Source organism: Odocoileus virginianus, chromosome 33, assembly GCF_023699985.2.
Source record: "Odocoileus virginianus isolate 20LAN1187 ecotype Illinois chromosome 33, Ovbor_1.2, whole genome shotgun sequence".
Classification (NCBI taxonomy): domain Eukaryota; kingdom Metazoa; phylum Chordata; class Mammalia; order Artiodactyla; family Cervidae; genus Odocoileus; species Odocoileus virginianus.
The window spans coordinates 23,869,451-23,883,314 of NC_069706.1; the positions used below are offsets into that span (position 1 = coordinate 23,869,451).

General features: G+C 49.0%; 1 protein-coding gene across 4 annotated transcripts in view; it reads left to right on the forward strand.

Annotated features, from left to right (window-relative positions):
• The window catches only part of IL4R (interleukin 4 receptor), a 73,909-nt gene that overhangs the window by 42,594 nt on the left and 17,451 nt on the right, over window positions 1-13,864 (forward strand). For 2 of the 4 annotated variants that reach the window (XM_070461072.1, XM_070461070.1), the window contains 4 exons: window positions 7,595-7,682; window positions 9,788-9,926; window positions 11,728-11,888; window positions 13,635-13,786. In XM_070461072.1, the coding sequence (XP_070317173.1) occupies window positions 7,613-7,682; window positions 9,788-9,926; window positions 11,728-11,888; window positions 13,635-13,786 (522 nt within the window). In that variant the 5' untranslated portion in view covers window positions 7,595-7,612. Of the gene's footprint in view, window positions 1-7,591; window positions 7,683-9,787; window positions 9,927-11,727; window positions 11,889-13,634; window positions 13,787-13,864 lie in introns of those variants that run through there. The other 2 variants (XM_070461071.1, XM_070461073.1) reach the window with 2 other exon arrangements.

The following is a 13,864-nucleotide window of genomic DNA, read 5'->3' on the forward strand; positions in this document are numbered from 1 at the left end:
ATGCAGAGTACATCTTGCAAAACGCTGGGCTGGATGAAGCACAAGCCAGAATCAAGATTGCCGGGAGAAATATCAATAACCTCAGATATGCAGATGACACCACCCTTATAGCAGAAAGTGAAGAAGAACTAAAGAGCCTCTTAAAGAAAGTGCAAGAGGAGAGTGAAAAAGTTGGCTTAAAGCTCAACATTCAGAAAACTAAGATCATGGTACCCGGTCCCAGCACTTCATGGCAAGTAGATGGGGAAACAATCGAAACAGTGACAGGCTTTATTTTCTGGGGCTCCAAAATCACTGCGGCCATGAAATAAAAAGACGCTTACTCCTTGGAAGAAAAGTTATGACCAACCTAGTGAAGTGAAGTCGCTCAGTCGTGTCCAACTCTTTGCGACCCCATGGACTGTATAGCCTACCAGGCTCCTCAGTCCATGGAATTTTCCAGGCAAGAGTACTAGAGTGGGTTGCCATTTCCTTCTCCAGGGGATCTTCCCAACCCAGGGATCGAATGGGTCTCCCACACTGCAGGCAGACGCTTTACCATCTGAGCCACCAGGGAAGCCCCATGACCAACCTAGACAGCATATTAAAAAGCAGAGACATTACTTTGCCAACAAAGGTCCATCTAGTCAAGGCTATGGTTTTTCCAGTGGTCATGTATGGACGTGAGAGTTGGACTATAAAGAAAGCTGAGCACTGAAAAACTGATGCTTTTGAACTGTGGTGTTGGAGAAGACTCTTGAGAGTCCCTTGGACTGCAAGGAGATCCAACCAGTCCATCCTAAAGGAAATCAGTCCTGAATATTTATTAGAAGGACTGATGTTGAAGCTGAAACTCCAATACTTTGGCCACCTGATGTGAAGAGCTGACTCATTTGAAAAGATCCTGATGCTGGGAAAGATTGAAGGTGGGAGGAAAAGAGGACGACAGAGGATGAGATGGTTGGATGGCATCACTGACTCAATGGACATGAGTTTGAATAAACTCTGGGAGTTGGTGATGGATAGGGAGGCCTGGCGTGCTGCAATCCATGGGGTTGCAATGAGTCGGACATGACTGAGCGACTGAACTGAACTGAACTGAATGTATATATATATATATATATAATGATTAGGGTTTCCCTGGTGGCTCTTGCATTGCAGGAGACCTGGGTTCAATCCGTGGGTCAGGAAGATCCCCTGGAAAAGGGAATAGCTACCCACTCCAGGAAACTTGGCTTGTTTAAATATTGGGGTAAATATTGTATGTTTGTTGGCTGCATGATGAGGCTGCAGGAAGTGGGAACACAGAACCCTTTAGGGAAGGGCCTGCTAGATCCCCTGGGGTTTTCGGGCCCTCTATGTGTCAGTTGTCATCCTCTTGACAAGCTTCAAATCAGCAGGATTCCTTCCAAAGGGATGCACAGTTACATTTGGGTACTATCACCTCCCTGGCTATGGCTCTCATATCTCTGTTAATATGGCTTTAGTTGGAAGGGCTGTTTTGATTATTGAATTAATCTATGTAAAATGTTTAGAAAGAAGCAGAATAACCAACTCTTCCTGACTCATTTCTTTCCATCTTGTTGGGTTCAGTGTGTGGTTCTAGGAAAAGTTGAAGGAGTTGGTATATTGGAAGGTACCTGGGCTCAGAAGCCAGCAGACCTGGATTCTGACCCTTGCCCTGCCCTCTCTCTAGCTATGGTATCTGATGGGCAAGTTATTTGACCTCTCTGTCCTCAGATCCCTTAGGAATAAAGTGGGAATAACAACCCATCTTGCAGGGCTCTCAGGCTGAGTCAGTAAAGTAATAACTCTAGTGCACTTGGCAAAGGGTCAAGTGAATACTTGACAAGCAGGCTTCTGTTTACACAAATGCTTGGTTAGGATAAAGAAGCTGTTTCCAGCAGCCAGGCTCTGCTCAGAAATGAACCGTGTCCATGGAGGAGTACAAGTAGAAACTGGACGGCAGCATGTGAGAAATGGAATATTGGCAGGCACCCCTGTTTGGGTCGGCATTTGAACTGGGCAGGCCACCTTGATACCCCTCCCAACCCCAATATCAGGAACACCACAATGGAGGGTAGGGACTTGAAATTATTTCCTCTTGCCACGTGCCTTACCTTGATCGCTTGCTAATTATTCCTTTTCATTCCTTTTCTTCTCTGCACCTTTGCCTTCCATTCCCTGTGATGTTCAGAGAGCCCTTGTTGCCACCACATCTGTGCCGTGTGAAAATGTGCACATCACATCTTGCATTTTCCCCTGAGATGCAACACCCACGGTCTCTATGAAACCAGTCGGTGTGCATATGTGGGTGTGTGTGTGAACATACATACGTCTGGATGTGCCCTCCAAAACAGATCAAAGGTAACACCCTGCCCACTGTACATGTCATAGTTAAGTCTTCCCTGAGAGGGGCTTGCTTTGCTCTCCCGCGCCGCTTTAGAGGACTTAACCACGTTAGCCTTCTGCTGTGTGACCGTGGACATGCGTCTTGAGCTCTCTATTTCTCTTTATTCAAAATTGGGGCTGGAATGACCCCTTTGCCGTCTCTGCCACAGGATGCTGTGGATCTCTGTGATCTTGCGAGAGGGAAGGTTACTGGGACCAGGCAGAGTAAACCAGCCCCACCGCCCCACTCCTGTCTCTCCTTCCTTGGTCTTCATGGCAGCTCTGCCAGGAAGGCCAGTTGGGACTTCAGGTGGATACCAACTCTCCCCTAGGGAAAGTTTTCCAGCCCCGTGCTGAGCCCATCAGCGTGCCAGATCATGTCCAAAGTGAATCCATTCGACAGACTTCCCTGAGCACATGCTTTGTACATGCTTTCCTAACACAGGCGTTGTCCTAGGTACTAGGAGCTTGATTGTACACGATACTCTTGTCTGGGCTCTTGGGATGATAGACACACAGCTGAAAGGAGAACATCTCCCAGACTCCTTGCCTTTCGCCCCAGGGCACTTTTTGAAGAGTACAGGCCACTTGCTATACAGACCACCCTTCAAGTAGGCTTGTCTGACATTTCCACGTTTCCATGTGACTTGTGCCCTGGGGACAGGATCCCAGGGAAGGGATGCTGTGTTCCTCCAAGAGCATTGTTTTCCAAAAGCTCATGACCTTGATTTGTCCCTGGCCATGTCAACACAGACCATTTGGTTAAGGTGGTATCTGCCAGTTTCTGTGTATAAGGTTCTATACAATTTTATATACACACACACACACACACACACACACATATATATATAAAGTACTGTATACAAAATATCTAAAGTTATAAAGTTAATTAATGGAGCTTCCCAGGTGGTGGTAGTGGTCAGGAACCTGGCTGTCAGTGCAGGAGACCTAAGAGACCTGCTTCGATCCCTGGGTCAGGAAGATTCCCTGGAGGAGGGCATGACAACCCACTCCAGTATTCTTGCCTGGAGAATCCCATGGAATGGGGAGCCTGATGGGATATAGTCCTTGGGGCCCCAAAGAGTTGGACATGACTGAAGCGACTTAGCATGCATGCATAGTTAATTAATAAGTATTTGGCTCATTAACTTATAATAATTAATATGAGTTTGTGGGGAGATACTTGGAGGCTGCTGTGGTGGAATAGAGTTGCCCGTTCCCCCCACTTACTTATTCATCTGTATCACCTTAGACTTCTGTACCCCTATTTTATCTCTTAAGGGTTACAGTTGGTTTCTAAAAGAGTCATCATGAGGTTCCAATTTTGCCTGTTTTGGCCAGTGGACACCCATTCTAGCTGGCTCTTTTTGAGAGGTCTTCATCATTCTTGGAGCCCGCCCTTAGTTTCTGGCACAAGAATTCTAAGCTTTTCTTGTACTTTCCCTCTCCTAGAGTCAGCTGTTCCTCTGAGGAGCTCTGGTTTCTGTCCATGCAGAATAATATTTAGAAGCCAAGCCTTGGGTGCTGGGATGGCATGGTCCTCAGAGGCATAAAAGGGCATTGTCGGGGCAATTAGCAAAAAGGAAATAGGGTCTGTGGGTTAGCTGGCATCCCTGTTAACTGCCTGCGTTTGATGGTTCTATTGTAGTCATGTTGGTGACTGTCCTTGCTTTTCTTAATAAACTACTCAAGTATTAAGGGGTCGTTTATTCATTATGAATAAATGTATAAATGAATGAATACATGAGAGGGAGACGAGAGTGAGCAAACATGAATGAGAAGGATAGGGAGAGGAAAGGCATGGGGGTGAGAATGAGTTCCTGGTGTGATTGAAGAGTGGCAGGAAGTGAAGGTGTCCAGTGGGGCAGGAGTGCCTGTGCGGGTGGGGGCCAGGTGGAGAGGAGGCGGGGCCAAGTTCATAGGGGCGGGGCCAAGTAGAGAGGGAGGCGGAGCCAGGTGGAGAGGGAGCTTGGCCCGGCTCGGGAGGGATTTCAAGTGGGACAAAGTCACTGGAAAGCTTCCGACGGAGCCTGGGGCTCCTGGCGAGGTACTAGGGCCATCTCGTGCTCCCGACTTTGTGCCAGGTGCTGTAGGTACACAGCTCACTTCCTCTTTGCAACATACCTGTGAGGTTGATCTTGGTATCTTTTCCAAGGAGCAGTAAAAGGAGCCAAAACTCTGAAAGATAGGGTGACTCTCTTAATGGCCCGTGAACTTTGAAGCAGCCCGAGGCCTGGCAGCTGCTTTTCCGGATGGGACCCCCACCTAGAGACCGCTTCGGGGTTAGCGGGTGGAGGGATGGGTGCTCTCAGCCAAGCCAGGGGAGCCATGCCAGTCTATTGCTTCTGAGAGGGTGTTTGGCTTTAAGCGCCAGGAGTGGTGGGAGGAAATTGCAAACTCCTTGACCCCTGGGGAGCTGGCTTCTGAGAGCTTTTCTTAGTGATGATAACTGCTGACAATACTCAATCCATTACTTTGTTCAGGTCTGTTTGAGGACTCCACACTACAGGAACCCTCACAACAGGGACTTCCCTGATGGTCCAGCGGTTAAGAATCCACCTTCCAATATAGGGGACTCAGGTTCGATCCTTGGACGGCATAAGATCCCATATGCCACACGCCTCAACTAGAGAGAAACTCCAGTATGCCCGCAGCTAAGACTACACAGCCTAGTTAATTAATTAATTTGTAAAAAATCCTCATAACATCCCAGTGAAATGGGGTGTATTGGCCCCACTTAATGGATTAGGAAACCAACGAACAGGGGCGTTAAGCAATTTGCTCTGTCCCAAGCGACAGAGCAAGTATTTAAAGTTAAGGAAATAATCAGAGAAATGTATGGTGATGGTTCTCCAAGGAAGGGCTCATAAACCCCGATGTTTATAGTAACAAAGTAATAAACATAATAAATAAGGGCTAAAAGCTGACAGTGGCCACACAATGGAATACTACTAATTAACTGTTGGGGATCTAGTGGCCTGGAATGATGTTAAAGGATGTAGTAAGTTTAAATTTTAAGCTTTAGCATGTATTGGGTGCTGCTATTTTGGTAAATAAAATTTATATTTATCTCCCGGTTTTTATAGAACAGATCTGGAAGAATAGATTTCAGTACGTAAGAGGTTCTTGCTGGGCCTCGTGATTTGGGAGGATTTGAATTAGGTTTTCTTTGGGGTAACCACATTTTCTAATTTTTATTCCCCAATCTCGGATTGGGTGCTGATGCTAGGAAAGACTAAGGGCAGGAGGAGAAGAGAGCAACAGAGGATGAGATGGTTGGATGGAATCATCGACTCAACGGACATGAGTCTGAGCAAACTCCAGGAGATGGTGAAGGACAGGGAAGCCTGCCGTGCTGCAGTCCATGGAGTTGCAGAGGCAGACACGACTGAGTGACTGAACAACAATAGATCACGGGTTATGGGGTGTCATTAACACGCTAGGGGTGATGCACTATTCCATTTGTGTAAACGGCAGAAAAGTGATCCAGGGGTTAGAAGTCAGAGTGGTGGAGTAATGACTGGAGGGGAACAGTAATAGTGTTATGTAACAACTAACCACAAAACCTCAAGCGGCATGTAACAGGAGACATTTTTTAGCTCAAGTTTGTAGGCCAGCTTACCTGGGCTTGGCTGATTTTACTGGGCTGATCTCACTCGTGCATCCAAGGTCAGCCTCCAGTTGGCCACGCAGCCCTGCTAATCTTGACCTGACTCAAGTGATCTCACTCTCCCAAGTGGGGTGGCCGCCTGTTGCCTAACACAGCATGAAACTGCTGGGACTGTTGCATGTCAGCATCCTCCCAGAGTCTAGCCCAGGTGTGTTGTCCAGGCAGTGGTCCTGCAACAGCAGGTCTCCCTGTGCATCACTTTTGCTAATGTCCTACTGGCTGGAGCTAGTCACATAGTTGAGGCCAGGGTTCAAGGGTCAGGGAGAACACCCTACCCCGAGTGATGATGGGGGTGGGAGCACTGCAAGGTGGTTGTTGTTCAGTTGCTAAGTCATGTCCGACCCTATGGACTACAGCACGCCAGGCTTTCCTGTTCTCCACTATCTCCCAGAGGTTGCTCAAATTCATGTCCACTGAGTCTGTGATGCTACCCAACCATCCCATCCTCTGCCACTCTCCTCCTTTTGCCTTCAATCTTGCCCAGCATCAGGGGCTTTTCCAGTGAGTCGGCACTTTGCATCAGGTGGCCAATGTACTGGAGCTTCACCTTCAGCAACAATCCTTCCAGTGAATATTCAGGGTTGATTTCCTTTAGGATCAACTGGTTTGATCTCCTTGCTAGTCAAGGGACTCCAAAGTTGCATGGGTACAAGAGGAGTGAAGATAAGCCATGGATGTAGTAAATCTAACACACTCAGCAGCGTCATTTTTAGTGGCTGCCTAATACTTCATGGGGGCTTCCCTGATGGCTCAATGGGTAAAGAATCCACCTACAATGCAAGAGACACAGGAGAAGCAAGTTCAGTCCCTGCGTCAGGAAGATACCCTGGAGAAGAAAATGGCAACCCACTCCAGTATTCTTGCCTGGGAAATCCCATGGACAGAGCAGGCTGGTTGGCTACAGTCCATGGGGTCGCAAAAGAGTCAGACATGATTGAGTGACTAAGCACAGAACACAATACTTCCTGGCATGGGTACCATCATTTATTTAACCAGCTCTGTAAGGCTGGACAATTAAAGACTGGCATTTCCAAAGTATATTTCAAGCAACTGTAAACTGCTCCAGAGACTAATTGGGGTTTTCACACACACACACACACACACACACACACACACACACACACACACATACACACACACACACATAAATGAAGTCTAGGTCTGGAAATAAATTTTGTAAGCCTTGGGTTAAATGAAGAAAGATAGATTCCTTTACTGTGAGACTTATCAGAACCTTCATGTGTTAATGTGCATTATAAATTTGCAGAAGTCTAAAGGGGTTGCTCAAACTTAGCAGGCCATGGGGTTTTTTTCAAGAAGCATCTCTTGGGACAGGAGTTCTGTGGCTCTGACTCTGGGCTTTGTGTGGGTGTGTTGTGTTTACTGGTTGTAAGCAGAGCTCTGGGGGTGTGTGGGAGGCTTGTTGCTGGCCAGGGGAGGGTCCTGTCTAGAGGGAGGTGAGCTCTGAAAGCTGCCCTCAGGTTGATGAGACTGGGAGATCACGAGTCAGTGCTAAACCACTAACCCGCTAACCCAATTACTTGCTCCCAGCAGGCGCTGTAGGATCTCCCGATGGGGCGGCTTCTCTCTGTACTCATGTTCCCAGTGAGCTGCCTGATCCTCTTGTGGGTGGCCGGTTCTGGTAAGTCACCCCCCGTCATTCATCTGTTCCTTCCTTCATTCAGCAAACCTTTAGATTGTTTCCGCACCAGGCCCCCAGGATAATCAGAGAACAACACAAAGATTTGAGGAGACTGCATGATAGTGGGAGGGGACAGCTGATGGCAAATGGTTCTAATATTAAGGAGATTCTAAAGATCTTTAGGGGCTCCCCTGATCGCTCAGCTGGTGACTAACCCACCTGCAATGCAGGAGACACCAGTTCAGTTCCTGGGTCAGGAAGATCTGCTGGAGAAGGGATAGGCTACCCACTTCAGTATTAAGAGTCCGCCTGCAACACCCAGGTTCGATCCCTGGGTTGGCAAGATCCCCTGGAGAAGGGAAAGGCTACCTTAGAAGGTGACGTTGTTGTTGTTCAGTCGCTAAGTTGTGTCCGACTTTGCAACCCGAGGGACTGCAGCATGCCAGGCTCCACTGTCTCCCAGAGTTTTGCTCAAATTCATTCAGAAGGTGATGGCAAAAGACAAAATAGGACAGATGAGGGAGGACTGGGAATGCTGGCTGGAGGGGATGGACTGTGATTTGAAAGATGGAAGGGAGATTCAGGAAGGGAGGGGACATGGGTATACCCATGGCTGATTCTTTTTGATATATGACAGAAAACCACAAAATTCTGTAAAGCAATTGTCCTTCAATTTAAAAATTAAAAAAAAAAATAATAAAATGCCTGGAGTCACAGTGGAGCAAAAATTTGAAGGAAATGGGGAGCCGGGCACTCGCCCAGGTTAGGAGTGTCCTCGGTGGCGGCCCTGAGCCCAGAGCCTGCCTGGAGTGTTGGAGAGACCAAACGAGGCAGACACAGGGGAGTCGGTGAGCAGGAGGAGGGAAGAGAAGGAGATAACTAGGTAAGCAGGGGACCAAGCAGGGTGGAAGCTGGGAGGCAGGGAGGAGGCACCGTGAGACAGGTGGGGCTGGGACCAGCAGAGCGGAGGAGGTGGCATTGGCGTTTGGATCCATCTGGAAGGTAGATCTGAAGACAGATTGGAGTAGAGGTGAGAGAGACAGAGGTAGCAAGAATGACTCCGGTGTTTCTAACCTGAGTGACTGGGAGGGACACAGTTGTCACTGATGAGATGCAGAGGATATTTGGAGTGGGCGGGGAATCAGGAATTAGTTTTAGACATGAGGTGAGTTAAGACTCTCCTTGGGCTTCCCTGGTGCTCAGTGTTAGAGAATCCGCCTGCCAGTGCAGGAGATACAGGTTTGATCCCTGGGTTGGAAAGATCCCCTGGAGGAGGAAATGGCAAACCCACTCCAGTATTCGTGCCTGGGAAATCCCAGAGGTTCTGTGGGGTCGCAAGAGAGTCATGACTTAGCGACTAAACAACAGCTAGATTCTCCTTAATGTGGTAACTCCTTTATCCAGCAAACAAACACAAGTTGATGTGAGCTGGGAGGGGCCTGGTACTGAGCGTGGGAGCCGGAAGGCACCTGGTGGCCAGGTACTGGCCGCCCAGGGCAGGGCAATAGCTCCCTAATGATTTGGCAAAACCCAGCATTCATCTGGCTGGGTTCAGATTCCAGCTCTGCCAACAAACTCGCTGGAGGAAGTCCCCCAAGCCTTTCATCCGGTCCTTCAGCATTGGCCCAAGCCAGAGGACCAGGCGTCTGGGTGACAAGGCCATGAGGGTCAGCCTCCTGGGCACAGAGAGGGCTGGGGAATAGATGGGGGGCAGGGAGCAAGACAGCGGAAAATAGTGCCTCCCCCAACCCACACCATGGGACAGATGCCTGTGGTGGTGGGGTAGCAATCCCCAGACTGATATGTTTTTTCTTTAATTCAGCCACGGGCAGGTCAATGAGTTTGCATACGATAAAAGTGCATTTGGTTTGTCCTCACTGATGGACCCTGTCCCAGAGGGTATTTCTTCAGCTGCAGGCATCACCCCAGTGCCAGCTGGGAAACTCCCGGAGCCCGGTCCTGGCCCCCGCTCTGTAGGGACTGTGCCTGGGACAGTGGTTTCATTGTTGTGTGATGGGCCCCTTGGCCCCGTGTGGGCTGGTTTCTGACTCATCCCTCTTGGTCGTCGGGCTCCAGCTGCTCAGAGGTCTCCTGTGTCTCCCCAGGGGGCATGAGGGTCCTTCGGGATCCCACCTGCTTCTCCGACTACATCGCCTTCTCCACCTGTGAGTGGGTGATGTCCAAGCCCACCGACTGCCGGGCCGAGCTCCGCCTGACCTACCAGCTCAACTTTTACTTCTCTGAGTGAGTCTGGGCTGGAGCTGGGAGTTGGGGAGGGTTTGCCTTGGAGTTCACCTGGCCTCGGTGGTGTCCTGGAGTGCATGTGCTAAATTCAGCTCTAGGGGGCTTGACTGGACACCGCAGAGATGAGGCGCCCTGGGGTGCAGGGTAAGAGGCAATGAGTGCATTGCGGTGCTCCAGGGTTAGTATCACCAAGGCACCTGGCAGGTGGATGTGGTGGAATTCTGGACTAGACCAGAGGTTATCAAACATTTTTGTCTGAGGATTCTCTTGAATTCTTAAGAATTAGCGAGGGCCCCAAAAGCTTTAGTCTGATATCAGCTGTTGTTGCTATTCAGTCATTAAGTCATGTCCGACACTCTGCAACCCCCATGGACTGCAGCATATCAGGCTTCCCTTCCTTCACTATCTCCCAGAGTTAGCTCAGACTCATGTCCATTGAGTCAGTCAGTGATGCCATCCAACCATCTCATCCTCTGTCACCCCCTTCTCTTCCCGCCCTCAGTCTTTCCCAGCATCAGGGTCTTTTCCAGCATCAGGGTCTTTTCCACTGAGTTGGCTCTTTGTATCATGTGGCCAAAGTACTGGAGCTTCAGCTTCATCATCAGTCCTTCCAATAGATGTAGCCTGGGTAACTTACATCTATTGATATTTTCCGTGTTAGAAATTAAAACAGAAAATTTAAATTACAAGAGCCAACAAGTTCCCATTCAACAGGCTGTCGGAGCAACAACGTGGCCACAGATCACGTGGCCTCTGGAAAATTCCACTCTAAGCTTGTGAGAGAAAAACAGTGGAAATGATGGCTGATGTCAGAGTATTACTATGAAAACTGTTAGACCAGTGGACCACACTTTGAGAACTTCCGGGCTAGACCATTGTTTAGGGGTGCAGTGTTAGTGATGGAGTTCATTGGTGGACCATGGAACTTGGAACGTTTTTCCAGGTGGTTCACTGGGATATCCCATGGTACACAGGGCTAACTGCTGTTGCATGTGATACCCAGGACATGACCTACTACACAAGACATATAGTTATGGAGCACAATGGGATATACGGCGTACCCTATGTGGGCTACTGAGTACACCCAATGTGGCTACCCCATTTGGGCTACCGACTGTGCTTCTGTATGCACATTGGCCTAGACCGGGGATCTGCACACTGCCCCATGGGTCACATCTGGCCCACCACCTGTTTTTTATTTTTCCATGTTTTTTAAATAAAGTTTTATTGACACACATGCATGCCCATTTGTTTATGTATTGTCTATGGCTGGGGCTTTTTTGTGCTGTATCAGCAGAGTTGCATAGTTGGGACAGAAAGGGTATGTCCCGAAAAGTCACAAATATTTAGTATCTGGTCCATTACAGAAAACATTTGCCAGCCGCTGGCCTAGCCCACAAGATGTGCAGTTGACTATTTTGGGTGACACCTTAGGCTGTGGGGCACAGGGTATGTGCCCAGGCTAGCCTGTGCGACCGGAGAGGCTCTAGAGCATACACATATGTCGTTACAAATTCTTCCATGCCATGGGTTCTTCCCTTTCACTGGCTTTCAGGGTCCAAGCTTGGGGACAGGGGTGGATAAAAGTCCATGGTGGATGTGATGAAGAGCTGTGGGCAGCAGGGAGGTAGTCCCCAGGCCATTGTCCCCACCACACCACAGCTGCTCTGGTCCCAAGTCCCCAGATCTGGTCCTTGAGGCAGGGTGACCAGGAAGCTGGAAGGGCCTGTGGTTCCTTGAGGTGTGTCCTGGAACGCCTGTGGGTCTCATGCCCAGCCTAATGTAACATCTGTGTTTGCAGAATCAACAAATGTATCCCCGAGAACAAAGCAGGTGCAGGGGACACGGTGTGCATATGCCATATGCTGACAGATAACGTGGTCAGAGAAGATACCTACCAGGTGGACCTGTGGGGCGGGGAGCAGCTGCTGTGGAACAGCTCCTTCAAGCCCAGTGAGCATGGTGAGTAGGGTGGGGCGTGGCGGGGGGCGGGGTGTGGTGGGGCGGGGCGGGGGCGGGGCTGCAGGCTTTCTGGCAGTGTGCTGGGCAAGCTTCGTTCCTGGGAGGGGGCCATCCAAGCAGCCTCCTACCTTTTCCCAAACCCGATGGGGTTCGTGCCCCTTTCTGGGCCTCAGTCCTCCCATCTTTGAAATGGAGTTGGCTCAAGAGTACATCAGGCCCCGTTCAGTTCAGATATTTCAACCTTCAAAATTTAAGTGGCCAGATCAGCGTGTTGAATGAGGTGTGTTTGGTGGAAGGCATGCTTGCTGCAGGTCAGAAACTGAATTGGGAACCATCCTTCCACCCTATCAGCTATTCAGCTGCTGCTTCTTTAGACAGTGTTGACCGTGGGAGGCTGCCCTTATCCTGATACCCAGAGTTCCCACAGGAATCCCTGGAGAGTGTGCTGGAGTGTAGTAACAGGAGTTTAAAACATCATTCATTCCTGTGTGACCTTGGGCAAGCCTTGTTACCTCTCTGAGCCTTGGTTTCTCAAAGACAGTTAGTACCCCTATTTTGCAATTGAGAAGAAAAAAAGTATATAGTTCAGAGAAGGCAAGTAACCTGCCTAAGGTCACACAGCTACTAAGTGGTAGTGACAGTATTCTCACAGAGCACACAGTCTTCACCACTATATCAGCAATTCCTGAAGCGATTTCTCATACCCAGGGTGGGGTAGGGGTGATTTAAATTGACCTATGAATGAACCTATCAATTAAAATAATTTTTACACATGCATATTGATTTTAGGGGCTTCTCTGATAGCTCAATTGGTTAAGAATCCACCTGCAATGCAGGAGACCCCAGTTCGATTTCTGGGTCAGGAAGATCCACTGGAGAAGGGATAGGCTACCCACTCTAGTATTCTTGGGCTTCCCTTGTGGCTCAGCTGGTAAAGAATCCACCTGCAATGTGAGAGACCTGGGTTTGATCACTGGGTTTGATCCCTGGGTTGGGAAGATCCCCTGGAGAAGGGAAAGACTACCCACTCCAGTATTCTGGCGTGGAGAATTCCATGGACTGTATAGTCCCTGGGGTCGCAACGAGTTGGACAAGACTGAGCGACTTTTAATGCTCATTATGTACCTGTGATCTCGTGGGTATGATCATTTTAAAAGAGATGAAGTTTTAAAACACATGAATCAAAATAAAGAAAAATGCTTAGTAAATAATACAGGACACAGATGTGGCCAGAAGGATCAAAGTGGAAAAGCCAGAGTTCGGGTTACTTGGCTTATCCGTTTCGCATTCACTGTGAAAAGATAGTTAATAACCACTGAAGTGTTCAGTGGACTTCCCTGATGGCTCAGTGATAAAGAACCCGCCTGCCAGTACAGGAGATGCAGGTTCGATCCCCGGGCAGGGAAGATATTCTGGAGAAGGAAATGGCAACTCACTTTAGTATTCTTGCCTGAGAAATCCCATGAACAGTTGAGCCTGGTGGGCTACAGTCCATGGGATAGCAAAAAGAGTCTGACATGACTTAACAACTAAACAAGGAGAACAATAAGGGCTCAGTAGGATTTTAGCAATGTGAGAATCGGGTATATGGTTGTAATTCTCTGTTATGACTAAATCTGTGTGGTTTCCCATTGATGTGCTGCGGAGGTGGTGGTGACTGAGAATCTAAACTGTCTACGTGCCTGCATAGGCCCACCTCCTCCCGTCGCCCCACCCAGCCCCTCACCAGCCACTCCTTCTCCACAGTGAAACCGCTGGCCCCCAGAAACCTCACGGTTGAGGCCGACATCTCCCACACATGGCTGCTGACATGGACCAACCCATACCCTTCTGAGAACCACCTGAACTCCGAGCTCTCCTACCTGGTCAACATCTCAAATGAAAACGACCCCACGGATGTGAGTGGGCACCCTCGGGGTTTCTCTGTGACTGCTTGGGACTCGGGTGGGTAGAGACTCAGACTCTGGGGTGTGAGA